Genomic DNA, 27,822 nt, shown 5'->3' with positions numbered 1-27,822 from the left:
ATTTCCAAACATAAACCATTTTTGTCTTTTAAAGATTTGGAGAAGTTTATTCACACTTTTATTACATCATGTTTAGACTACTGTAACTCATTGTATTTGGGTCTTCCTCATTCATCCCTTGTTCACATCCAGATGCTTCAGAATGCTGCTGCAAGCCTGTTGACCAGTGCAAAGGAATATGACCCTGTTACCCACATCAGTAGCATTGGTTCCTGGTCCATTTTAGGATTCAATTGAAAATTTTTTCCATTACCATTTTAAAAAATAGGCTGAAAGCATATCTTTATTCCCAGACACTTTAAGTTGTCCTATTGTTTTTATTATTTTATATTTTATGTTTATGTTTATCTCATTTTTTTATTCTGTTGGACTAGGGTTTTTCTCTGTTGAGCACTTTAAATGTGCTATATAAATAAAATTTACCCACTTTCTTACCAAGCAATACTGTTCTTAGTCTGAAAAATTTCAAAGCTTAGTATACCTATAAAACGTCTCAGGTTACATATGTAACCATGGTCCCCTGAGAAGGGAACGAGACACTGCGTCCTCTAGGGTCGCTATGGGGAACGCCTTCAGCGTGACCGGTGTCTGAAGCATATATCTAAAAAAGACAATGACATTGGCCGGCGACAGCCTATGACGTCATTACCCTGCACGATACAGTATAAAAGGGCGCCGAGATAACAGGTCATCCGCTTCTTCGTCTGAAGCTTGCGTCCGAAGCATGGCAAGGAAACTAGAGGACGCAGTGTCTCGTTCCCTTCTCAGGGAACCATGGTTACATACGTAACCTGAGACGTTCCTTTCCGAGGGAACTTCGAACTGCCTCTTCTAGGGTCACAATGGGGAATGGTATACCCACACCACCATGCTGAAGGGAGTGCATGCCAGAAAACCACGGCAAGCACTAATTACCAACTCTACCATAGCCATGGGAGTTGCCCCAAAGGACATCTTGATGGCTGTCAGTGACATTATCCCCTTTCGGCCAAGGGCCTGAGCTGCATACAATAAAATAACTTACCTGTTAAGGGCTGGGCTAGGAAGCCCAAGCCTAGGGCAGAGCTCAAGGCTTGGAATCAGAAGAAAGAGATTCCTTTAAGGGGATACGGCCAGGTGTCTAAAAAACCACACCAGACCCTGGCCTGTCACCCAGGGGAGGGTACCACCAGTTCTGAATAAACCTGCTCAAAGAACTGACTCGACAGATCTTAGGTAGCAACACCCTGCTCAGAAATGTATCAACAGAGATACATTAGTTGAGTGGAGCCCAAGGCAAGAACCCGGGCCTAAGCCAACTCAGAGAAAGGGATCGAGGCTGACAGTGCGAAACCCTTACCATACAGGATTTTAGAAAGTGCACAGAATGCTTAGCGTGCACACTTACCACAATGTGGATTTTAGAAAGTGCACAGAGCTTAGCGTGTGCACTTACCATAGCATGGATTTAGTGATAGCATAGCGTTCATTAAAAGTGAACCTAAAACGTTCGTTGCAAATGGGGTTCTTCGGGAGCAGCGTTCTCGGCTCTCAAGCTGAGGCGGGCCCTTACAGCACATACTGGGAGCGACTCATAGCTAACCTCAGCTCGACCAGAAGTGGGTGCTAGATTAGAAGGGGTAACCCAGCAGGGCCCAATAAGAGACATTCCACTGGAGCAGCTGGACACGCTCTCATGCTCTCGATAGAGAGCGTGGGTCCCGTATAACCAGACCCAATAGAATCTGAAGAAATAGCGGGACCCAATAACCATTCATGCGTATAGAGCTTACTGCTCCTCAGAGCAGAAAGCACGAAAGAGGGGTTTCCACAGAAACACAAATCCCTCTTACCTCAGGGAACGCAGTGCACTCCAGCCCACTCCGCAGAGGGGTGATTACTGGTTCAACCATAAGGGCAGTGTGAGAGTAAGGACCCACGGGCCCAACCGTCTATGGAGTGTTGAGATCCTCAACGCCTCAGCAAGAGGAGCTCTAGCTCAGAGAACGTGCATGAAGGTTAAGGAACGACTCAAATCTCGGAAGACCGCCCAGAGGATAGGGAGCATGTCACGAAGCATGTACTCAGAAGAGTACTAGCCCACGACAAGGACCCGCAGGTCCTGAGGTTGCAGCATTATACTGGGGACCTGATGCTGGGAGGCTTCCTCAGAAACCCAGGCTGCGTGTCCAAGCCAAAGATGAGGGCTATCACCAGCCTGGATCCAGAACCGATGAGTGAAACCATCACTGTAATCGGTCAACAGCAGGAGGTCCTGACTTAGCAGGTGGGTCAAACTTAAAAGTCAGAAAACAGAACAGGTCTGAGTAGCGCTGCAGAGAAAGGCTAGCATCGAATACACAAGAACTAGCAGTAGAGTAGATGAACATGGATCATACTCACCAACCATGGCTTCCGCACATGCCTCAGGCTCATGGATATAGGCTGGAGGCTAAGTCCGAAGCCTGGACCTTCATGGAATGAAGGATTTAAAGGCAGCCGAGGGCGTCTTGGCCTCCTTAAACTTCACAATAACCGTCTCAACGGAAGTGCCGAAAAGCTCAGAAGGGGAAACCGGCGCATCAAGAAGAAAGCCCTTCTCTTTCGACCGGATAACCACCTCACTCACCCACAGATGTCTCTCCGTAACCACCATGCTTAGTGGCACGGAGAGCAAGATCCGTGGTACGACGCAACTCAGCCACCTCATCAGGAGATTGCCTTTATCCACTTTCAGCAGATCAGCCTGATAAGCCTGAAGCACCGCCATGGTGTGCAACGAGGCTGCAGCCTGACCTGCTGCCGCGTATGCCCTGCTATTCAAATGAGACGTATCCTGAAGGGGTTTGGACGGCAGGGAGGGAGCCTTAAGAGAAGATATCTCCCCCATAGAGAGATAGCAGGCCAGCGTCTCTTCAACAAGGGGCATCTTTTCATAACCATTCTCACGCATACGTGGGGCAGGAGGGGTTAAATTCAAGCTGGAGTGCAGTATAATGTGGTTATCTGAGAAGGACATGATATATAGTCCAACAACTGCAGACAGATCCACACTATACATTTCCTATAAACAAAAGGAATGGTCCTTTCCATGTTCTCACCGCGACCACAACGCGCAGCATGCATTCAGCTCCCGCCCAAACGCTAGATTACCTCAGAAATCAAGCGAGAATGGAAACCGCTGCCGCGAATGCGTCACTATTCCCGCGAGAGGCGAATGCACACATGCAAACGCTATCTACCAACTCGGGTAAATGGTGAAGTACTCACCTCCCCCTCAGTAGTCCCGCGAATGCATCACGATGAGCACAAGCCGTCTCCTCGTGAGACGAGCGCATACAATTCATGCTTATCCCTCACAAGAAATAAGCAACGAATGCAGAATGCATCCAACTCCCTCAAGAGCTGAACGCGCTTGCTCTTCACCACACACACACACACAGCATGCGAGCCGTGTAAAACTGCAGGTATCAGAGCAAAGCCTCTGGCGAGAGAACATGCACTCCTAGTCGTGTTTAGCTGAACACTAACATAAACAAACGGTCAGTGAAGACGAAGAAGAGAATGACGTGTAATCCCGGCACCCTTTTATACTGTATTGCGCAGGGTAATGACGTCATAGGCTGTCGCCGGCCAATGTCATTGTCGTTTTTAGATATATACTTCAGACACTGATCACACTGAAGGCGTTCCCCATAGCGACCCTAGAGGACGCAGTTCGAAGTTTGCTCGGAAGGGAAGCCCTCCAGTATCACACAAAGGAATTCTCCATGGAGGAAGGGGCAAGAATGCCTCCTAGTCAATGTAAGAGACTGATAGACAATTATAAGAAACGCTACAGAAGAGGTAATTTCTCCCAATGTCGACCAGTTAGTAAACATAGGGGTGTACTTATTCCACAGAAGACTCAGGGGCGTGCATGCCAAGCACCAAGGCGAGCACTAAGTACCAACTCTACCATAGCCATGGGAGTCATCCCTTGGATGCATCAGCGGCTGTCAGTGACACTAGCCCCTTCGGTCAAAGGCCTGAGCTACACACCCAAAATAACTTACCTGTTAAGGGCTGGGCAAAGAGAACCCGGTCCCAGGGCAGAGCTCAAAGGCTTGGAATCAAATAGCAAAGTGATTCCTTTAAGGGGATATGGCCAACCGTCTAGGTTTCACCATATTACCAGACCCTGGCCTGTCAAATAGGGGGACTAATACATCTACCCCTAATTCTCCCAGGGGGACTCCTCGTAGAATCTCTCTCACCAGATTCCTCGAGCTGGTAGCAAATACCCCCGCAGTCAGATGGGAGATTTTAATGGTATCACTAAAGATACATATGAAGAGTGGGGCCCAAGGCGAGAACCAGGACCTGAACATCTCTGAGAAAGGGTATGATGCTGGCAGCAAGAAACCCTCACCGTAAAATTTTGACAGGCCTTACCATAGATATGGATTTTAGAAAGCACTCAGTGCCATTGTGGAGGCCATAAAGAGGCCTAGTGACCTGTATGCCTGTCTTATGGAGCTTCTTTGCACCTAGGACCTCTACTCCTGGATTAAGAAAAAGACTCACATACTTGACCCTTGTGCATAACAGCTCCTGAGAGCAACATGCTCAAGATGACCCATCAAGCCACGGAGGGGCACTATTGCTAACAGTCCAACAGGGGGCCTAAATGAAGGAATAGCAACCTGGTATGACTGCTTCACAGGCTCAAGGGAGCAGAGTACTCAACTCTCAGAGTGAGAGGAGAACTCATATGCTTGGAGATGCGCATGATGGGGCACCAGAAGTGGCGTACTCATAGGAGACTAGGGCTGGGTATCGTTCAAAAGTTTTTGATACCGATACCGATATCGTTCGGCTTCGATACCGGTTCTTGACTTCAATACCGGTTCCTGAATGATACTTTTTTCGATACCACTTTTATGAAATGGTTGGTTTTGTTTTTCAGCTTGTTGATGTTTATACAGACTCAAAGACTCATCTCCTGAGCCACTGCACAAAGGAACAAAATGTAACCAACACAAATCAGTGCACATAGTTTTAATACAGCTCAAATAGTCTTCAGTTTACACATCTGTTAGGCTACATTTACACTAGTGCGTGTTCGTTTTAAAACGCATAGCTCAGACAGAATCATCATTTCCATTCATTTTCCACTGATTTACTGATGAGAATTAGCAGCTTCCAGCACTGTCTGCCACATCTCTGAGTGTAGCCAGTGTGAACTAGTAGGTGTGTTCGACTTGGCGCGGACCGACTGTGCAGACCGATCGGTGTATTACAGTACCATGAGAGCTATAGAGAGCAGACTCCTCCGTGTGCTTTCGAATCGCTCTTGCTGATGTCAAACACTGATGAATCTGCGCCGCTCCACTTCTAGTCGAACACACCGGCTAGTGCTGCAGGCTTATTGGCTCACTGACGCTGATAAGATTAACCCCTTAGGTATCGAAATTTGGTACCGAACGACGAGACGTTTTTCGATACTGGATGGTATAGAGACAATTCAGTCGGTGCCTAAAAAGTATCGAACTCGATACCCAGCCCTATAGGAGACCCTTCAATTGAGGGGAGCACCGCAAACTCAACCATAAAGGCAGTCACATAATGGGAGCTCCGGGGATCAGCATGCTCATAAGTGACCCTGTAATGATGGGTGCATTGCCAGGCTCAAACACTGAGGCAGCCGTCAGGGAGGCTAGAGGAAAAGGCTCAATTAACCTGGTATGGGTGCCTCATGAAGCTCAAGGGAGTGGAGTACTCAACTTTCAAAAATCAGAGGGAAACTCAAACACTCACCTTGGGAGCAGCATGCTCATAGGCGACCCTCTAGAGCAGTGTTACTCATAGTGCAGCTCGCGAGCCTCATGCGGCTCGCCAAGCTTTAGTTTGTGGCTCGCATGGCAGTAAATAATACAATGATATGATCATGCAGTGAATACAGATATTTCATAAAAACATTAAAAACAAGCAGGGCTATAACATAACCCATTAAAAAAACTCACACCATGTCTACACCGGACACGAGTGGCGTGATCAGACAAAAGACAATAGAACCCAGTGATGTTGTCTACACTGGATGCTGCGCGATGCGACACGATCCCCATCAGTAAACTGAAGCCTCGTTCTATTTATGACGAACTGTCACTACGTTCAGATGATTTGCAACTGTTGCTTTGTCGCGTCAAGTGTAGACAGACTTTTAGCGCAGCGGGGCGCGGCACGACAACTGTCGCTTCCGGTGTAGACACGGTCAGGCAGTCTCTGCTCTATTACAAATAATTAATATTTAAAAAAAAAACTAAAACAGCGGCATTACAAGATGGAAATATAGACTAGAAAAGATATTAACACTTGCTTTGTCCTACGTCCATCGGAGTTGCCAGTTTTAATCTTAACAGCTCTTAACGCCGAATGTGCACTTGGATGGTTAGATACATGATGGGCTAGTATAAAAAATAAAATAACTTAAGGTCTTTCCAGCATTAAGGTAATCCTGCTCTTTTTTTTAAATCATCTTGTCTCAGTTACAAATTTGACTGGTAAATGATAAAGAATGATAGCCCCTTTTGTATTGCACTGCATATCAGGGATGAAAGATTGATAAAAAGACATGCTATTTATGACTGAATGTAACTTTTGATACTTTGTGGTGAAAGTGGCTCTCCGATTGACTTTGCCCTATCAGTGCGGCTCCCATTAAAAAAATAGTGAAGACCACTGCTCTAGAGTGAGGGAAGCACTGCTAAGCTCAACCATTTGTTGTAGCCACTTACCCTGTAACTACATAGAATAAGGGGGGAATAAGCACCGCTTTAAATTACAGCCCACAAATGTTGTATTTACAGTGTAACTACATGGAACAAGGAGGTAACAAGCACCACTTTAATTTACAGCCCGCAACTGTTGTATTTACCCTGTAACTACATGGAATAATGGGGGAACAAGCACCACTAAATTACAGCCAGCAAATGTTGTGTTTACCCTGTAGCTACATGGAACAACGAGGTAACAAGCACCACTTTAATTTACAGACTGCAACTGTTGTATTTTCACTGTAACTACATGGAACAAGGGAGGAACAATGTGATGCGGGAGCAATACAAAACGGTTTCCCATTCACTGTAAAGTTTTTTTTGCTAAGTCCACCTTTTATCACAATACAGTTGTTTTCCTACAGTGAAAATGGAACATGAAGACATACATTAGAAAATGTTATTTTTATTTGAAATTTTTTTTTCTTTATTAAAACATTGTTGTGGATGTAGCATTAGATTAAAATCAGGCACAGAAATGATTAAAAACACAATCACAATGTAAAAATGGTTTGTTGTTTTAACTTAAATTATGTAACCTAACCTGCTTGCCTTAAAATTTTGAGTACATTTAAACAAAAAATTTGAGTTGATGCATAGAAAGAGATTAGATTATTCAGCAGAAACTCGTCTGAACAACATTTGTGAATCTAAGCTGATTTGACACGATTTTTTAAAAGTTATGACAAATCATGAATGTATCATAATATCATGTGGAGTTATTTGTACTAAAATGACCCAGCAGCTTATTGATACACAACTGACATTTATAGCTTTAGAGTAAAGGGATCTGTGTTTTTTTATGTCACTTTGAATTACAGAAGTGGCAAAATCCTCCTTTTTTTAAATAGGACCCCAAAAAGAAATGTTTTAATGGTAACTATACAAACAATATATTGAATATTTTTGTAGTCATACCCTCATTGGTGGCTGAGCACCCCTAAAATTGAAGTCTTAGTCCACTCCCTTGCCTTATATTAAATACTGACAATGGAAAATTTAAACTTTAAAATTCATGTTTGTATTTTACTTGTGCTGCACAAAAAAATAAATAAAAATAAATAAAACATGGTAAACTGTCATGATCAGTGCATCTTGTCTAAACTAAGGGGCACAATATACCTTCTTAAATTCTGCCCATCCTCTGATTCCAAACACACTGTTCTTGTCCTCTCCTGTAATCTCCATTATTAATGTCCTGCTGTTAAAATCAAAGAATTTATCCCATATGGCATCCAAATGCAACCCAGGTCTTTCTAGCACAAACTGTGCTAACTTTGAAATGTGAAAAATTGTTATTGCGGTTAAATTGTTATTGCTATTTTTTTTAGTAATAAATTAATACTTTTAAAGTAATATTAATGTGGTCCTGATTTGCTGTGTTTGTGTCAGGTTGTTGATGATATTGTGCATATTAATGTCTACTCCAGGCCCGGCGTCAAGGGGGGGCTTGGGGGGGCTTAGCTTCTACAGCTACATGCGAAAACTCATTTTCTACTCTGAAAAATGTGTTCACGGACAAACGAAAGAGCATGCTACATCAGCGAAAGGCCCATTTAGTGCAACTGGCATTTGAAAGAGACTTGACAAGAAAATTTCGGGATGAATGGAAAGATACTCTACTGAGAAGGTTCAACGAGAGTAAGCGCCGCAGACTCCAGCTGTTCTAGCAGGTTGGTGTTATTTTATTTATTATAGAATGCGTAATTTGTTTATAACGTCATCTTATTTTAATCGTGACTTTTTAAAAAATGTTTGCGTAAAGTTTGAACCAGTTCTGATGGCCAGTGCAAAATCATAATACATTTTTCTTCTTTGCGAATAGTGACGATGATTAGTAATACTAATCACTTTTTTTTATAGGCTAAACTAAATTATATCGATACCAAACGCCCACTGACACTCACGCTATGTGCCCCCCCGGGCAGAAGGGATAACCCCCCCTGTTAAAATGTTCTGGCGCCGGGACTGGTCTACTCCATCATCATTGTCATCAAGATCAAATAGACTGTCTCTGAAAGTCTGCCGTTTTACATGGTAATCTGCAGAGCTGACTTCGAATTAGAGCAATTACTAATTAGAGCAAAAATTAATTGCCTCTAATTCTACCGGGGTTAATTAACTGATTTATCTCTCAGTTGCAGCGAATTAATCATTGTGATTTGAATTGTGATTGATTTAACAGTTGAGCAGTTAATTAGGAAACAGTGTCTTCCTTCATATGAGTTCATTATTGGGATTGCCATTATCTAAATGTATTAATTATTAATGATTTATTGTTTATATATATATATATATATATATATATATTGTTTATTATAATTGTTTGTTATTGTTTATTATATATTTATTATGTATATATATTACAGTTTTTCTCGATTGCTAACACACAGTTCATGAAACGTACTCGGTTCCTAACGTAACCTCGTTTCCCTGAGATACAGGAACGAGTACTGCGTCTGCTAAGACGCTTTGGGAAAACTCCTTTTTCTCCGAATACTGAAGCCTTTTCAATAACGCAGTGTAACTGCACGGCCATTGGTTCGTGCAGTGTATCAAAAACGAACCAATTGCTTGGCAGCAGAGCTGCACAAGCCTATGGCGACAAAGCCCGCCAGAGCCCGCCAATTTGGGCGGGGCATCTGGCTATAGAAGCGTGCAGTTCGCCATAGGATTCTCAGGTTACTTAGACTGAAGCGACGACCGAGTCGTGCAGCTACATAGCATGGCCAGCAACGCAGTACTCGTTCCCGTATCTCAGGGAACCGAGTACGTTCCCTATCGATACTTCACTCGTACTGCGTCTGCTAAGACACTTTGGGGAACCAGTACAATCCCGCCGTGCTATGTTAGAGGAACGACCAATCGGGTTGAGTCTCCTAGACCCTTTCAAAAAGCGAACAACTAGGTTGTTCCTGCCCACCGACTGGCCAGCTATAGGAGCGTGTTAGGCTGCTATGGTTGCTACATAGACCTTGAGCGTGGAAGGGGAACGTAGTAATCGTTCCCAGAAAAATCATACAGCCTCGGAACCCAGTGGGGGCCAAGAGCGTACAGAGAAGGCAAACGCCGGGCCTTCCAGATTATAAAACCTGGTAAATGTGGACGGCGAGGCCCAGCCGCCGCACAAATTTCTGCAATGGAAACTCCACTAGACCGGAAAAGCGTAAAGGAGGAGGTTGGGCCAGAAGTGTGCCAACGCATCCTTGTCCTTCGAAAAGTAAATTGGGCAGTGAGAGTTGTTTTCTGAGGCAAAGAGGTCGACCTCTGCCTTGCCGAAGATCTCCCAGATTCTTTAAACCGTATGTAGGTGGAGCATCCACTCTTCTGAGGGGACGTTGCTCCGGGATAGCATTTCCGCTCCCTGGTTCAACCTGCCCGGCACATGTGCTGCTCTTAGCGAATGTAAGTTTAGCTGGGCCCATTCCAGGAGGCGCTCTACCAGAATGAAGAGGCGCTTCGAGGAGAGTCCGCCCTAGCGATTTATATATGACACCACTGTCATGCTGTCTGAGCGGACTAGCACGTGGTGTCCTCTTTGGTCAGGCAGAAAGGTGCGAAGGCCCAAACATACTGCCAGCATTTCCGTCCCTTATCCAACAGCTCCTGCAGGAAGGACAATATCAGAGATATGTCGCAGGAAATATGTCGCAGTCGTGGGCCAACGCATCCCTGTCCTTCAAAAAGTAAATTGGGCCAGGCAGTTGATGTGAAGCCGACTCTCCTCTTTCGACCAATGGCCGAAAGCTGGTTTGCCTTCGCACAGAGATCCCCAACCCGTGTTGGAAGCGTCTGTGGAGACTACCTTCCTTCTGCAGACCATACCCAGGGGCACGCCACGATCCATCTACTGAGAGTCTTTCCAAGGGGCCAGAGCTGCTACTCAGGCCCGCCTCACCTTGACACGCATGCGTCAAGGACGGAACTCGTGGTTTCATCCAGTACTGAAGGGGCCGCATGCGAAGCAGGCCCAGCTGAAGTACTGGAGACGCCGAGGCCATGAGGCCCAACATCTTCTGAAACGCCTTGAGAGGGCGAAGGGCTCCAATTTCGAATGAGGCTGCGAGCTGCCGAATAGCCAGTGCACAATCTGGCGCGACTACCGCCCTCATTTGGGCTGAGTCGAGAACTGTTCCCAAGAACGAAATCCGTTGGCTGGGGGACAGCACGCTCTTGGCAAAGTTGACCCTGAGTCCCAGGCACTCCAAGTGGCTGAGGAGTAAGGATCTGTGGGATAATAGCTTGTTCTCTGACTGGGCCAGGATGAGCCAGTCGTCGAGATAATTCAGGATGCGGATTCCCATCTGTCTCAGTGGGGAAAGAGCCGCATCCATGCACTTCGTAAAAGTGCGGGGAGCTGGCTATCTGGATGTGAAAGTAGGCATCTTTCAGATCCAGCGAAAAGAACCAGTCCCCTGGGCACACTTGCGAGAGGATCTGCTACAATGTAATCATCCTGAATGGCCGTCTCATGAGGGCGCGGTTCAGGTGTCTGAGATCGAGGATGGGCCTTAGGCCGCCATCCTTTTTGGGGATGAGGAAATATCGGCTGTAGAAGCCTGACTCGCTCTGAGCTGGGGGAACCATTTCTATGGCTCCTTTTGCCAGCAAATTCATCACCTTGGTGCGTAGGACGTGTGCATCCTCGCTCTGAACCAAGGTGGAGACCACGCCTCAGAATCGCGGGGGTCTTCGAGCGAATTGAAGTGAATAACCTTGTTCTATTATCCGCAGAACCCACTTTGACACCCCGGGGATGGCCTGCCAGGCCTCGGCCCGCGTGGCAAGGGGTTGGGTTAGTCCGAGCGACAGGCCGCCATGCGGGGACCCAATGCTCGTGATAAGCAGAAGAGGAAATTTGCTCTCTTTTTGAAAATGTTTGTGTTTTATTTTTACATACTGTCATCCATGGCGTCACACTCGGTCCCACCGAACGAAACCAAGCATGAAACGCACTCGCTGTGACCGTCAGCGGTGTGCAGGGGAGCCCTTGCAACAACGCCAGAAATTTGCTAAAGAAATTTGGTCTTTATAGTCGCCGGATAGTGGCAAGGGGAAGGAGACCATGCTGCTGCAGACACCGAAGGCAGCTGAAGAGCGGCGAAGTCAGCCGAGCAGAGAGGGGTCTTGATCCGCTGCCGAGCCATTGGTTCGAACCAATGGCCGTGCAGTTACACTGGGTTATTGAAAAGGCTTCAGTATTCGGAGAAAAATTAGTTTTCCCAACGCGTCTTAGCAGACGCAGTACGAGTGAAGTATCGATAGGGAACAATTTACCATTTTCTAACAACTATAAATCTCAAAACCAGACATCAACTTGTACAAATGTCAATCTTCCTGGTCAAAATCTAATATTTTAGTCAAAAACATATTCTCTGTCAAATTTTGGCCACAGATGACACACAAACCTGACTGCTTACTTGCCTAGAGAACACTAGTGAGATCAATTCATAACACTGTTGCAAAAAAAAAAAACTAACAACAACAACAAAAAAAACTGAATCATTTTACAAGTCAAAGTCTATTACAGTATACAACATAATAAAATAGAACAATGAACAATCATTACACTACTGTAAAGAGATCTTCAGTAAATAAAAAGCACTAGAAAAGTTCAAACACCCAAGAATTGAATATGAACACAGTACAGGATACTGTCAGTTACTGTACAGAAAAAATAAATTCAACATCCTCTGCCAAATCACATTACAGTATTGGGAATGGCATTATTTTATATACTATAGCAGTTTCTCAGTCTTCTGACAAAAGACTTTCACTGCCTTCCCTAGACAGTCGTCTCTCAGTTCTGGAAAAGTACTTGTAAGAAGTACTTCGCTACAAATCAATCTGACAGTTATGAGTTTGAGGGTGTACAACATGTGCTACAGTATTTACTGGACATTGAACAGTGAAAGTTGTCTCATCTAAAGTACAACTTCTGTTACGGCCCAAGGTGTTCCTGTATTTGTCCACTAGGTGGAGTTGTTCCATGGTCTGGTCACCTCCAGAGCGTGCGTCTGGAACAGGTGTGGCATGTTACCTATGATTGAGTTTGGGATAAAACCTTAGGACTGCAGGCCGTTCATCTTTTCCTCTTCAGCCCTGGCTTGTCTTTTTTTTTTCTTTATACCTTTACTTTTTTTTGTGTTATTATTTGATTCATTTCTAATTAAATGTTTATGTTAACTTTATTGCTATGTGTGGCCTCCTTTTGGTAATGTTGCCTCACCTAGAGCCAGGTGGTTGTAACATAATGGGGGCTCGTCCGGGATCAATATGAGCGAGGCTCTGTAGTTTTTTTGGATGTTTGGAAAATATTTGCTTGGGTTGAAGAGGAAGAGATGAACGGCCCGCAGTCCACCTTCTAAGGTTTTATCCCCAACACAGTCATGGGTAACACTGACACATTCTCGTGTAAAACAATTAGGACCAAAGACAGAACAATGCACAAAACGTCAAAGATCTACCAAAACAATCGCTCAACAACAGACAAAACACAAATGTTAGTGATACAGGAAAATTTCTTAACTAAAAGACATTTAAACATTGAAATACATTTATGCAGTTTTTCTTGAACCTTTTATTATTTAATATTTATTATAAAAAAAATATTAGGTTCTTTTTTCTTGTGGTTAAAACAAAAATTAATAGCCATTTTATAATGGCTTTCATTATGAATGACAGACTTTACATTATATAATGGGCAGTTGTGGCCTAATGGTTAGAGATTTGGACTTGTAACCTGAAGGTCGTGGGTTTGAGTCTCAGTCCCAGCAGGAAATAGTGCTCTCTTCCACTGTCATTACCCACGACTGAGGTGTCCTTGAGCGAACCCCTAATTGCTGGGTGGCGCAGCATAAAAATGGCTGCTCAATACTCCGTGTGTGTGTGTTCACTACTCACTGCTTTGTGTGTGCACTTGGATGGGATAATTGTAGAGCACAAATGCAGAATACGGTGGTGTCACATCACTACAGTATGTACCTAAATACTTAATTATTATTATTTTTAATAAATAAATACCATTATAATTATGCTATATCAGATACTACATTTGAGTCTTTATCTCTTTATAGTGTTAATATTCTGATCATAAGTGGAAATGTGTTCAAATTTGTTGTATAATCAATATGATATTAAGGAAATTTAATTTAACAAGTTAAAGTTATTGTTCACTGCAAAAGAGATAATCTTCTTAACATTTTTGTTGACTGTGTTCATTCCAAACATATATCTCCTCAGTAATTATTTAGCAGGCTTGTCAGGATAGATGACTGTCCATTCAATGTATGTGTCGTCTGTCTCAGAATAGAAGATTGGGGTTCCAAAGAAAAATCCAAATCTCCCACCCCCCGACCTGCATGTAACACACCTTTACCCAAACCCAAAACCTTCAGTAAGTTGATAATGCCTACAAAATCTCTCCAGTGCATGAACTTTGAATGTCCTCTGTATAACTACACTACTCGCTAAATATCAAACAACTATGTTACCCTTTCCCAAAAGGTACCCATAATGCACTTTAGATTGATGGTACTCTTTTCTCCTCTGCATGAACAGATGTGCATTTTATGTTGAGCACAGCTCCCAATGCAACCCAGTCCTAGACCAGCCCCTCAACGCCCACCTTCTCCACTAGCCACACGGGTACCCCCTTCCTCAATACGTCATAGCCAGCAACCCCCTGCCACGCCACTATTCTCCTCCAGGGGTCTATCCTCATCTCAGCCACATCCCCCAAAAGGGATTCTATGACACATGAATATTGCTGTCTTCACTGAAGTGAACACTGCAGTCTGGCTGTAGCATACACATAGGCACTGTCACACAGCCAGCGCAGAAAATTAAACTTGGATTCGATTCAGAATCATGATGCATTTTTTACCTACATCTTACATTGTACATACATGCATACCTTGAGTATGCTGTTTTGCAGATGAGGTTAATTGTTATTAATTACTTTCTAAAGATAATTGTTAATAAAAAAGATCATCATTTTGGAAGAAAAGCATGCCATCTTTCGGTTTGATGATTTTGCAGTGCTAGTGATTCATATAACTGTTAGACTATTAGAAACGTTATCATTTTGGTTCAGGTGATGAAAACACATCTCATACTAGCAGGATATCCACCGTCCTCTAATAATCCACTGGTGAGTCCTCAGTTTGTAGATGATACATGCTGCTCTGGGCCTTCCGCTCAATTTATAGCATAAATCAGACTTGCCATGCTTGTATAACATATGCAATGTCAGCTTAATGCAAACTGGCATCTATTTGCAGAGGAAATATCCTATCCTTCCAACAGCTCTCTATACCTATATCAAGAGATTGCTCTGTTTACCCACTCTGCATGTAATGTCCTTAAGTTTGTGACTATAACTGCAAACCTTTACATAGCAAATAGCCTCTAAACTGAATCAGACCTCACATAGACCCATTCTTTGGTCTGAGACCATGGTAAGACGACAAGTACCCATGTGTATATGTGTGATGATGATGATGCATAAGCTACTGAATCTTTACAACTTCAACTCATTGGTTTGATTGTGGCACCAATCGCTGTTTGACCTACTGATTATAATGAGTTTTTCAAATTCAAGGACCAAATAAATACTGTTTTTACTCATTGCACTGATCAGGAAGGCAGAAAGAGAAGGACAGAAGGGGAGAGAGGTGTAAAGAGAGATGATTTTTCCATCTGCTTACACAATGAGACTTTCAGCATTACAATGTCTTTGAATGATCAGCCTGAGAGACCTTGACCTGCAGTCCCCTTCCTCTATCAGACAGTCAGTCCTGCTCCATCTGATCACAAAGGAAGCTAATCGCTTTGCCCTGTCCTTGTGCCTCCTTGATTAAATGAATGGATGCTTGCCAAATCTGTGGTTATTTTAGAAGCGTAACAAGAAGGGCGAGAGGAGACCTTGCTGCCTTGAGATGCCTCTTCAGTCTTTATTTATTATTGTTAAAGGTGTTTGCTAAGGGTCAGGGTTAGAGATTTGATCGAACCCTGAACCTCAAGTATTACTCTTTTTTTAATTCACAATTTATCCATTTGTTGGTCACTTTTATCCAGAATTATTGCATTCAAGGTATACATTTAACAGTTAATGGATGGATTGGAAATCAGACCCATGATTTGGCATTGTTATCGCCATGGTTTACTGTTTGAGCTACAAATCTTAAAGGGTTAGTTCACCCAAAAATGAAAATTAGCCCATGTTTTACTCACCCTCAAGGCATCCTAGGTGTATATGACTTTCTTCTTTCAGGTAAATCCAATCGGAGTTATATTAAAAATCGTCCTTGCTCTTCCAAGCTTTATAATGGCAGCAGGTTTTTTTTTTTTTTCAACAGTCCAAAATAAGTCAAATTAAGGGCATCCATCCATAATAAAACATGCCTCGCACGGCTCCAGGGGGTGAATGAAGGCCTCCTGTAGTGAATTGATGCATTTTTGTAAAAAAAAATATCCGTATTTAAAATGTTATAAACACTTTTCTCTCACTTCCACTGACTGTCATACATGCAAGCCGTTCCGGGCGGATGACGTAGGACGTATGCGTCGCGCACACGCCTGTGAGTTTTGCTAGTGTTGCGAGTTTGTTTACAGGAGCAAAGGAACCAAAGTTTCCTTACTTTAGCAAAGGAAAACCAGTCTCCTCTTGGCTTGTATTGAAATCCTCCGACATTTTTCTTTACAAATCGTCATTTTGTGCTTCTAATTCGTGGCTGGCATTTTGTTTTGCTCTCACCTCCGTGCTTCCTCATTCATCGCTAATCACCGGCGCGTGCGCGACGCCTACGTCCTACGTCATCTGCCGGAACAGCTTGCACGTATGACAGTCAGCAGAAGTGAGAAAAAAGTGTTTATAACATTTTAAATATGTATATTTTTCTTACAAAAACGCATCAATTCACTACAGGAGGCGTTTATTCACCCGCCGGAGACGTGTGAGGCATGCGTTATTATGGATGGATGCGCTTTATTTGACTACTTTTGAACTGTTGAAAAAAAAACACCCACCCATAGCCATTATAAAGCTTGGAAGAGCCAGGACCATTTTTAATATAACTCCGATTGGATTTGTCTGAAAAAAGACATTCATATACACCTAGGATTCCTTGAGGGCGAGTAAAACTTGGGCTAATTTTCATTTTTGGGTGTACTAACCCTTTAGTCATTTTGTGCTTCTAATTCGTGGCTGGCATTTTGTTTTGCTCTCACCTCCGTGCTTCCTCATTCATCGCTAATCACCGGCGCGTGCGCGACGCCTACGTCCTACGTCATCTGCCGGAACAGCTTGCACGTATGACAGTCAGCAGAAGTGAGAAAAAAGTGTTTATAACATTTTAAATATGTATATTTTTCTTACAAAAACGCATCAATTCACTACAGGAGGCGTTTATTCACCCGCCGGAGACGTGTGAGGCATGCGTTATTATGGATGGATGCGCTTTATTTGACTACTTTTGAACTGTTGAAAAAAAAACACCCACCCATAGCCATTATAAAGCTTGGAAGAGCCAGGACCATTTTTAATATAACTCCGATTGGATTTGTCTGAAAAAAGAAATTCATATACACCTAGGATTCCTTGAGGGCGAGTAAAACTTGGGCTAATTTTCATTTTTGGATGAACTAACCCTTTAATATTATGTTAAACTTTGGTGTTTAACTCTACTCACATGTTTGTGATACAGACATGTATGATACCACAAATCATTGTAAGGGAAACAGGTCAATTTAGCTAAAAGGGAATCATTCATGATTTTATAGGGAATTTGGACAGAATCACTGTTTTACGGCTGATCACTGAGTCGGCCAGCGATTCATTGAACGAATCGTATAACATCAATTCTGCAATGTATATTAATATCCAAAGTATAGTGAAAACACTATTTATTAGCACAGTAACAAGATCGGCAGTTTAATACATTAACTTGCAAGCACAAAACACAAGATACCTCTCCTTTCAATATAAATAAGGCTTTATTGGATAAATCTAAGACATATAAACTAATCTAACACATGAACACATGCATTCACACAAGTTGCAGAAAGAGAGTAAGTGAGGAAAGAATGAGTTTGAGAGAGTGAAAATGTGAAATCCCAAGTTTATAGCAATATGTGCCATTGCATAGACCTGAACAACCATCAATCATTTAATTAACCCTCGCATTGAGTTCCTCAATGAGGCTAAAATGTATATTAAATGCACCAGTTCAGCTAGAATCTGGAGGTACTTGTGCTGCTTGTTTTTTGGGGCTCCCTTGTTGTCCTCCTTGCAGAAAGGGATTTCTCAAGGTTGCTGATTGGCTGGAAGTTCAGTAGTCATTGAAAGTGACGTCTTGGGAAGCGAATGGTTGGGCGTTGGCTGAAGATGCGGAGTTGTAGGCTGGTTGAAGTTTTGAGGTGGTCACAGAGTCGAGGTGAACTCGGAGACATGGCGTTGCAGCAAAACTTAAGTCAGAACACAAAACTCTCAACGGAAAAGAAAAGAAACTAAAGTAAAAGAAAGAAAAGAGTTAAGTTTGATGAAAACTTTGGTTTTAGAGGAGCTGCTGGCATGCAAGCCATAGCACGCTGGAACGGCGCTCGAAGAATTCACGGGCAAAAAGCATGGCTAAAAGCATAAAGCAAAAAGCAATGACTAAAAGCATAATTTGATGGTGTCCAGAGTTTTTAAACCGGGCTGTTGGACACATCCCAAATGGTGTCTTGACCAATTAGACATTGTCTTAGCTCGGGGTGTTGCTATGTTTCTGCTCCACATAAATCAGCATGTTATCTTATAAGTCACATGGTCCGAATTTTCCCGCTCTTGCAGAGTATAATTTGGACATGATTTTTATAACAAAAATATAATACATTTGACAAAGTATTGATTGATAGAAACAGATGAGGACCCCCCATCCCCCAACCTGAGCCAAGTGGTAAAAGCCTCCCACCCCCCAATCCCATCCATAGACCTTAGTCTGGTTAGACTCCATATTGAATTGAACGCTGATTAAAACGAGGCTGTGAGAGATAGACTTAGTCATTACAATGGCACGTACTGAATAAAGGTACTAGATGATGTCATCTTCTCAACTCTCAAAACTGATTTATGGAGATTTTGTCTACTGAAAATCTTTTGAAGATGAACAATTGGTATGTTGTCAAAAAAATTAAATATGGTGCCACCCTGATTCTGCAGTGTGCATCATGTATATGTGACAATCTCTTTGTCAATCTGGAAACCCACCTAAATATTTTCAGTTGGGGATTTGTTGTGCTAATGATTCAATAATGCAATAGTCAATACTCTTGTTCACAAGGCTGTGCAGTCGTTCTGATTGATGTTGTTCAAAGGGACTGTTACATGTCATGACTGTGCATTGATTATTGCTGCTTTGATTTGTCCTTTTGCTACTGCATGTTACTATAAATGTATATAGCACTACTGTGTGTGGATTCATTCTGTCATTGATTCCCAAGAAACAAGCTAATAACAATATTTGTGCTTAAAGACATTCATTTTTACACTACCACGAATGCCCTCCTGTTGCAGCAGATAGTAAATTTGCCTTTAAAGGAATAATTCAGCAAAAAAATAAAAATTTGCTGAACATTTACTCACCATTGCCATCCATGACGTAGATGGGTTTGTTTTTCTTGGGAACAGATTTGGAGAAATTTAGCATTACATCACTTGCTCACTGTCATGAGGTTAGCAAAGGGAAAAAGCAAAGAGAGTGGATCCAAATGCATGCACATTTGAATGTCACAAATATACAAAGCTCCAAAATTCCAGTGAACTGATTAACACTTGTGCGGTCTTCAGTCACTTCTGACCGGAGAATTTTACATTTGGAATTTTTTTAAATTGTAGCTTAACCAGAATGGTACGAAACTTGATGACTTTTATGGCACTTGGTATGTGAACACAAAAATAATTAAGGGTACGATTCGAAAAAGCTAAGTGGTCGTAAAAAAATAGTCACACTCATGGTCTTCGGTCAAAAATGATTGACCATAGGAAATGAATGGGAAATGGGGGGGAAAAAAATCGAAAATACAGAAAATTTCTGTGTGCACAATCTACAAATCCCCCACGATGCAGAAAAAAATTGCACAGCAATGAAGGGGTGAAACTCTAAAACATATCATAGAGTGCAAAATCAACACACCATCTCACACACGCACGGACACACACTTGTACAAGATGAAGAAACAAACTCATCTACATTTTGGATGGCCAAAATTTGTCATTTTTGGGTGAACTATTTCTTTAAGCCTTTTTTCACCATGTATTTTTTTTTCTCATTCTGTAAACCAATGCACTCACATATTCTCTGTCATTTTTATATATACTGTAGGTTTCCAATATAGCAACCTGCTAATGTAAGTCTTTGCTGTAAAATTAATTTTCCTTGCCAAGTACGCAACCTTCTTTGTTCACCCAATGAGTGGATGTGAGATATAAATCCCTCTTTTAAATATCTATCAAACTAATTTTATTTTTATGTTTCTCACACTCGTATTAAAGCAGGTTCTTTTAAGACGAAACAGGAGGAACCGAGAGCCATTCTTTAGCAGTCATTCTGCAGCAAGCACATAATTTTGTATATATGTTGTAAATTAAGCCAATGCAGTTATTCATAATGATTTATAAATCAAACATCTGTGTTTTAGAAATACATAATTTACTATTTGGGCCATGTTGTTGTTTGAGAAATATGCATTATAAAAAAAGTGTTTGCCGCCTTCTATGGTATATCAGTTGAGCTCTTTGTTTTGAGTCATGAGGAGGTGGTGTGTTGTGCTGTCCTGATTAATAACAAAATATGCAACACATGTCGAATTTGGACCATATATGATTATTGAATGATTAGTGAGCTGCTTTCCTGATTGCTATCAGGCAGGGGGAGTAGCTTATTATGGTCTTTTTAACCCCAGCTACTTAGTGGAGGGTACTAATGTCCGCTGGAACCAGTTGGTCTGTCTAGCATTTCCATTAGCTGCAAAGTCTTTTGAATTGGTACTTAATTCGGTAAAACCAAAGATTGATTATGATGGTCAGAAGAGAGAACGAAATCAAACATCAAAATAACATTGTATTAGTTAGCTGTTGACTATAGTTTTCCATAACACTAGGGTAAAATATCGTAATATCGCTTTATAAATGTACATTACATTTAAAAATAAATAGATCTAATAAAAAAATGCTCTATTTATGATCTTATCATCCTCGCTGCTTTCTATTCACTTTGTATTTTTAGAGTCAAGTCCTGTATGTTTACATCATAAAAGGTGCTGCTGTTTTACCCCTTGGCTACTTGTGACCAGCTTTGATTCATTGTGTGGCTTTCTACTTATATCACCTGCTTTATGTAACCAGTTGGTCTGTCTAGCATTTCCATTAGCTGCAAAGTCTTTTGAATTGGTACTTAATTCGGTAAAACCAAAGATTGATTATGATGGTCAGAAGAGAGAATGAAATCAAACATCAAAATAACATTGTATTAGTTAGCTGTTGACTATAGTTTTCCATAACACTAGGGTAAAATATAGCAATATCGCTTTATAAATGTACATTACATTAATAAATAGATAGATCTAATAAAAAAATGCTCTATTTATGATCTTATCATCCTCGCTGCTTTCTATTCACTTTGTATTTTGTATATTTATTATATATATATATATATATATATATATGAACTTGAATATTTGTATAAAGGGCTTTAGAAATGCTGCACTCTAAAAACTGAGCTTGATAGAATGTCTAACATTTTTATTTCTTTGATTTCCCTGAAATGGTCATTTCAAGATGTTTGGAGGACAACATTTGGATAGCTTAAAAACCATGCCATTGGGCAGTAGCATAAATGATCTGCTAAGCAGTAATACATGACATAAATATCATGTGTATTTATCCCGTTTCCTTTGTTTGTGCTCTGGTCTGGTCCTTGTTATGTTCTATTTGTTGTGAGTCTTAAGGTTGGAATACTCTACAAAACGTTTGCCCAGATTTTGGCCTGATTTACACTTTGAAGGAGTTTGTGAAAATCAAAGCCAGCCTGCAGAAAATGTGCAGTCGGAGTTGACAGATTTCACAGAAAATCGCATATAGGGTGTGATGGACATGAACTCCCAATTTTTCTGGCGTTTTTTAGCAGACTATGAATCCATCCTGTTGGAGGATGTTTGATATTTTAAGCCGATTTTACATACTCTTTTGTGAACTGTGAATATGTTTAGAACAACTTTTATTCGTTTGTTTGTTTGAATGTTTGTTAGTGTGTGAAATTTATGTTTTAGTGTATGATGCTCAGTTTTTCTCTTTAACCTTTAACCTCTTTGTTAATTTTTTTTTTTTTACATTTGTGTGTATACCAATCTTTACAGTATTTCTCATGCTTTAGTTTATGGTCTTGATCTCTTGTATTATATTCCGAAATACATTCGGATCCACAATGCATGACAGTACGCAAAAAAACAAACACTATTTATGGGATTGAAATCCAAAGCAATTTAATCACAGAGGGAACAGAGATATGGCATAAGAGAAATGAAAATCCCCAACAACCTGGCTCACTTAAAGAATTATTAAAACAGCATAAGATTTAACAAACATGTTATTCAGAACAGTTATCTTGAAAAATTATAGATGTGCTGTAACGACTTCTTAAGCTGGTGTGTTACTGAGCAATGGCAGCTTGCGCTTGGGGAGTGCAGGGATCAGGACTTATTTTGTTCAGCTGCACAATGACAGAGTCATACTGTCTTTTCCATTCCTCTGGTGACAGTGAAGATGGGCTGGTCTCCAGGAACTTATACGCATCCTTCGTCTGCAAGCTAAAGATGCCCTTGGCATTCAGACAGGACTCACCGAAGTCCTTCCAATGCTGAAAGATGTGAGTTACAAAATGAATCTCAAGAGAAAATGCAATCAAGGTGAAATTAACTTCTGTAAACCTCTAAATGAACATTTACTCGGTGTGTAAGTTACCCGTTGTGCTGTAGTGATAGATTGCAGAAAGATCTCTTTCATTTCCCACTCCTCAATGAAGTGCTCGTTAGCAAAAGTCTCGTCTTTGAGAGCCTCCAGCATTACACTCATTGTTTCCCAGAACTTCTTAAGCTGAATCAGAATCTGTTGGATTCGGGTGAGGCAGGTTTGGACATCATTCAGATGGACAGGGTCGGGTATTGAACCTTTTAGAACAACATATCTGAACAACATAAAGCAGACATTAATTATGAGAGATCACTCTGAGGCTTCTGACCATTTATATGGGAATTTGTCAAGCACAGCTGTGAAAGCATCTCACCCTTTTCTAATTTCATGCTTGCCAACTTCCGCTGCATATCAGTCAACCTGACATGGATGTTCCACTCCTTGTTTCTCAGGTTGGACTTCTCATTGGAGAGTTGAGACAACTCATTGGAGATAGCCTGGGTTTTTGCAGCCACAGCTTGGCCAGCTTGAGCATCATGAATGGATTTAATTAAGGGTCCAACAAATGGTATCAGGATAGCCATGATACACAGACCATTGTTTTTGTTAGAAGACTCTCTGATATGACTCTGCAGCTCATTGTTTTTCTGTGCAATCCTTCCATCAATTCGTCCAATTTCCTGATTATTTTTCCACAATTCCTGGTTGAGATCAATCACTGCCTTCTCCAGAGCATCTATCTCCTTATTAGCTTGTGCTAAATTTTTTTCTGTCTCAGCCTTTTCATTAATCACATCACTGGTGCATGAAGCCACACTCTGGTTGTGTTTGTCATATCTGATGATGACAGGTTTCAGATTAACTATCGGCTTAAACATAGCAAATGTTCTTGATAATGCACGGAAACATGGTGACATACATCCAGTTGCTATATTAAAAGTGGTCCAGATATGGTCAATTTAACCATTTTATTACACTTTCTTATGAAAATTTTTTTTAACAATTTAGCAACACTTCGAAACATTTTACCTCTCCATCATCTGTTCCACTTTTTCAACAATATCAGTGATCCATGCTCTTGCTTTTTCCAGGGACTTGATGGCCAAAATGCTTTTATTCTTTTCAACAGCAGCCTTCAGTGCAGGCAACAGTGTGGAAACCAGGTTTTTACTTGTGGCAGCACACTGAAAGACAGCAAAAATGCGAACATTATGTATCCAAACATTTCATATTTTACAACACAGGCTGTGGTGGAAACCTCTCAGTCTATCAAAAATAACACATCAGAGAGCTGCTTTATAGATCATTTGAATTTTCACAGAAATGTGCAACCTTAATAGTCTATTGGATGTGGGTTGCAGTAACAGAAATGCCTGAAAAACTTTGGCTTTATCTTCAGCAGAAGAGCTTCAGATGACCCAAAGAGAAGCTGGGTTTCAATAGCACGCTCTCTGAGTTCCCTCTCCAACTTGGGGAACTTAGCCAAACACAGGTAAGAGAGATGGTAGAGCAAAGCCGTACGCTGAGCAGATGGAAGAAGCTCCCGAATAAAGTCAGGGCTACTTGCGATCACAAGCTCTGTAGAATTACAAATGTGATCGTTGCTACATGACTGTATTGACTTGCACATGCCATTTTGTTTGTTTATCCTAAACAGTAATTTGATTCAATATGTTTTTGAATATGTTTTTGAAGTACGATTCAGTATGTTTTTTACGTTTTAATTGATGCTGAAATGTACAAATTGGACGAATTACAACGTTTAAAACTTAAAATTGCTATGTATTTTTAGCTAAAAAAATACTAATTTTCATAACCCATTGGCAGGTGTTTTTGCTTTATTAAGCCATTAATCTTAAATTTTGATACATTTCTTAGAAAGTAATGGTCAAACATTTGTAATTTAAAAATGTTGTATATAACATGAAATATAGGCTCATATTCATATTTATATAATAAATAAGACAATGTTCTAAAACTTTACAATACGGTGTCAGTGTAGGATATGCGCATTAGAGGATGGGAGGTGGTGGTTAGGTGAAACCGTAGATAGTGGGGGCCCCTTTTGAAAGTCTGCTTAGGGCCCCCAAAATGCTAGGATCGTCTCTGATTTTATGGTTCTGTTGTCAGTCTCAGCATGTTGGAGAAAATGCCTCTGTGTCCGATGGCAAACAAAATAAATATTACAAGATAAGTAATGGTTAAACGATTGTAGAAATGTTATTTGTTTTAAGGGTTTAAAATGTAGTCGTATGTATTTTTCAAAACGAGTTGGCAGCAGAAATCACACAGAACAAAATGTTATCATTTAATTTTAATTAAACGAGTAAGCTTCATTTAATAATGCAATTGAAAACATAATGCCATTGATATGACAACTGAATACAATATAATAAAATGTTAATGCCATGATTTCAGTATTCATAAGGATTCATTTGTAAGTCTGTAAAGTTGTTCATACGTACATAATTTACATTTTAGATGTCATCAATACGTCAGTATAGGTACGTTTAGATGCCGTAAATTCGTCAGTCTTGTACGTTTCAGTGCTTTGCAAACTTAAGTAAATGTATGTTTTGTAGAACCACATTTTACATAAAATACATATTGGGTTTGGACACCCCTGCACTGAATGATCCTACAATGAGATGTTCTTGGGACTCCAGAGACACCAGCAGCTTCTGTTTGCTGCTCAACAGTGTTGAGCTACAGCTGCCCTTTTAATACTGTTAATACATCTGACAGAAACTTTCCTTAATAAGCCTCTATCGGACAAATTATCCTGTGCTTATTCACAAATTCAACAGTTTGATGATCTCTATTGAGTTTTTGCCAAGTATCAGTTGTTTTCATGCCTTTTGCAAGACATTTTCTCATGCTTTTCTTAGGAAAATACTTTCTTCCTCCCCATATTTGCATGATAAGTGTAATTGCTTAAGAGATGTGAAACAACGTCTTATATCTCCTGGCATATAATTAAGAAACCCGTCTGAGAGCGATAGTTATCTACAAAGATTTTAGAAATAAAGCACTTTCTTTGAAAAACTATAACCTGAATATTTATTTAACTGAAATCCTGTCACTTGCATAATAATTCGGCACGCAGTGTATTTCAAGAGAATAGTATGTTTATGTGATTTGCTCTTCAGAAACTGGCATTGCACTCTTGAAACTTGCCCAGAGAAATGCAGTTTTGTGCAATTGTGAAATTCTGATGTTTGAGTCAGAGTATGTTTTCAGAACTGAGTTGGTAATACGAGTCATCAACAGGCCAGGAAATTGCTGGCAGAATTTTTCTTAGAAAATTGCATGCATACTATAGAACCCCCATAATGTCAACGTGAAAGAAGTTTGTTTTGAAATCTTTGCAAATTTATTAAAAATAAAAAGCGAAAAAATCACATGTGCATTAGTATTCAGAGCCTTTGCCATGACACTCAAAATTGAGCTCAGGTGCATCTTGTTTCCACTGATCATCCTTGAGATGTTTCTACAACTTGATTGGAGTCCACCTGTGTTAAATGCAGTTGATTGAACATGATTTGGAAAGGCACACACCTGTCTATATAAGGTCCCACAGTTAACAGTGCATGTCAGAGCACAAACCAAGCCATGAAGTCCAAGGCATTGTCTGTAGACCGCAGACAGAATAGTATTGAGGCACGGATCTGGGGAAGGGTACAGAAAAACTTCTGAACCAAGCCGTGAAGTCCAAGGAATTATCTGTAGACCTCCGAGACAGGATTGTATTGAGGCACAGATCTGGGGAAGGGTACAGAAAAACTTCTGCAGCATTGAAGGTCCCAATGAGCATAGTGGCCTCCATCATCCGTAAATGGAAGAAGTTTGGAACCACCAGGACTCTTCCTAGAGCAGACCACCCGGCCAAACTGAGCGATGGGGTGAGAAGGGCCTTAGTCAGGGAGGTGACCAAGAACCTGATGGTCACTCTGACAGAGCTCCAGCATTTCTCTGTGGAGAGAGGTGAACCTTCCAGAAGAACAACCATCTCTGCAGCGCTCCACAAATAAGGCCTGTATGGTAGAGTGGCCAGACAGAAGCCACTCCTCCGTAAAAGGAACATGACAGCCCACCTGGAGGGACAACTCTGTGAATGTCCTTGAGTGGCCCAGAAGGGGCCCAGACTTGAAATTTAATTTAAAAAAGCAAACTTTCTTATATTGTAGATTCATTGCACACAAACTGAAAGATTTCAAGAGTGTATATATATATATATTCTGATGGTTACGACTTACAGCTTAGGAAAATGTAAACAATCAGTATCTCAATTTTTTTTTATATTTTCTCAAAGATCAATCAAAAAACGATTTACAAAATAGAAATGTTCAAGATCTCCAAAGTAGATTTAATTATGCACTCAATACTTGGTTGGGGTTCCTTTTGCATGAATTACTGCTTCAATGTGGCGTGGCATGGAGGCGATCAGCCTGTGGCACTGCGAAGTCGTTATTGAACCCCAAGTTGCTTTGATAGCGGCCTTCAGCTCATCTGTATTGTTTGGTTGGATGTTACTCATCTTCCTCTTGACAATACCCCATAGATTCTCTATGGGGTTCAGGTCAGGCGAGTTGGCTGGCCAATCAAAGGCTGTAATATCATGGTCAGCAAACCAGTTAGAAGTGGTTTTGGCACTGTGGGCAGGTGCTAAGTCCTGCTGCAAAATGAAATCCGCATCTCCAAAAAGCTTGTCCGCAGAAGGAAGCATGAAGTACTCTAAAATCTCCTGGTAGACGGCTGCATTGATGCTGGAAAATGAAATCAGCATCTCCAAAAAGCTTGTCAGCAGAATGAAGCATCCTGTGCTCCAAAATCTCCTGGTAGACGGCTGCATTGATTTTGGACTTGATAAAACACAATGAACCAACACCAACAGATGACATGGCACCCCAAATCATCACTGACTTTGGAAACTTCACACTGGACCTCAAGCAGCTTGGATTCTGTGACTCTCCACATTTCCTCTAGACTCTGGGACCTTGATTTCCAAATGAAATGCAAAATTTACTTTCATCTGAAAAGAGGACTTTGGACCACTGAGCAACAGTCCAGTTCTTTTTC

The 27,822-nt window shown here is 41.3% G+C and overlaps 1 protein-coding gene and 1 long non-coding RNA gene across 2 annotated transcripts; both read right to left on the bottom strand.

Annotated features, from left to right (window-relative positions):
* Nucleotides 1-69: 69 nt before the first annotated feature.
* Nucleotides 70-19,499, bottom strand: LOC107758741 (uncharacterized). The gene is made up of 3 exons (XR_001642054.1): nt 19,436-19,499; nt 1,207-1,210; nt 70-80 (listed from the first exon to the last, which is right to left on the bottom strand). It is a non-coding gene; the product is annotated as an uncharacterized LOC107758741 (long non-coding RNA).
* Nucleotides 19,500-22,483: 2,984 nt separating this feature from the next.
* On the bottom strand, nt 22,484-24,373 carry LOC107758735 (uncharacterized). The gene is made up of 5 exons (XM_016576536.1): nt 24,139-24,373; nt 23,773-23,929; nt 23,117-23,580; nt 22,795-23,000; nt 22,484-22,690 (listed from the first exon to the last, which is right to left on the bottom strand). The coding sequence occupies exons 1-5, from the start codon at nt 24,371-24,373 to the stop codon at nt 22,484-22,486; spliced, it is 1,269 nt and encodes a 422-aa protein (XP_016432022.1).
* Between the last annotated feature and the right edge of the window lie 3,449 nt (nt 24,374-27,822).

The sequence above is a fragment of the Sinocyclocheilus rhinocerous genome, unplaced genomic scaffold (genome assembly GCF_001515625.1).
Source record: "Sinocyclocheilus rhinocerous isolate Xijiao unplaced genomic scaffold, SAMN03320098_v1.1 scaffold954, whole genome shotgun sequence".
Taxonomy (NCBI): domain Eukaryota; kingdom Metazoa; phylum Chordata; class Actinopteri; order Cypriniformes; family Cyprinidae; genus Sinocyclocheilus; species Sinocyclocheilus rhinocerous.
Note: the sequence above shows the minus strand (reverse complement) of the source record. Positions and strands in the feature narration are given on the sequence as shown.

Bases quoted from the DNA above. Each gene is read 5' to 3' on its own strand.
- LOC107758735 (XM_016576536.1), bottom strand. From the start codon at position 24,373: ATGTGCAAGTCAATACAGTCATGTAGCAACGATCACATTTGTAATTCT. The intron at 23,930-24,138 runs AGATAAAGCCAA...TTGCTGTCTTTC, and splicing joins ATCTGAAGCTCTTCTGCTGA to AGTGTGCTGCCACAAGTAAA. The intron at 22,691-22,794 runs GTAACTTACACA...CACATCTTTCAG, and splicing joins CTATCACTACAGCACAACGG to CATTGGAAGGACTTCGGTGA.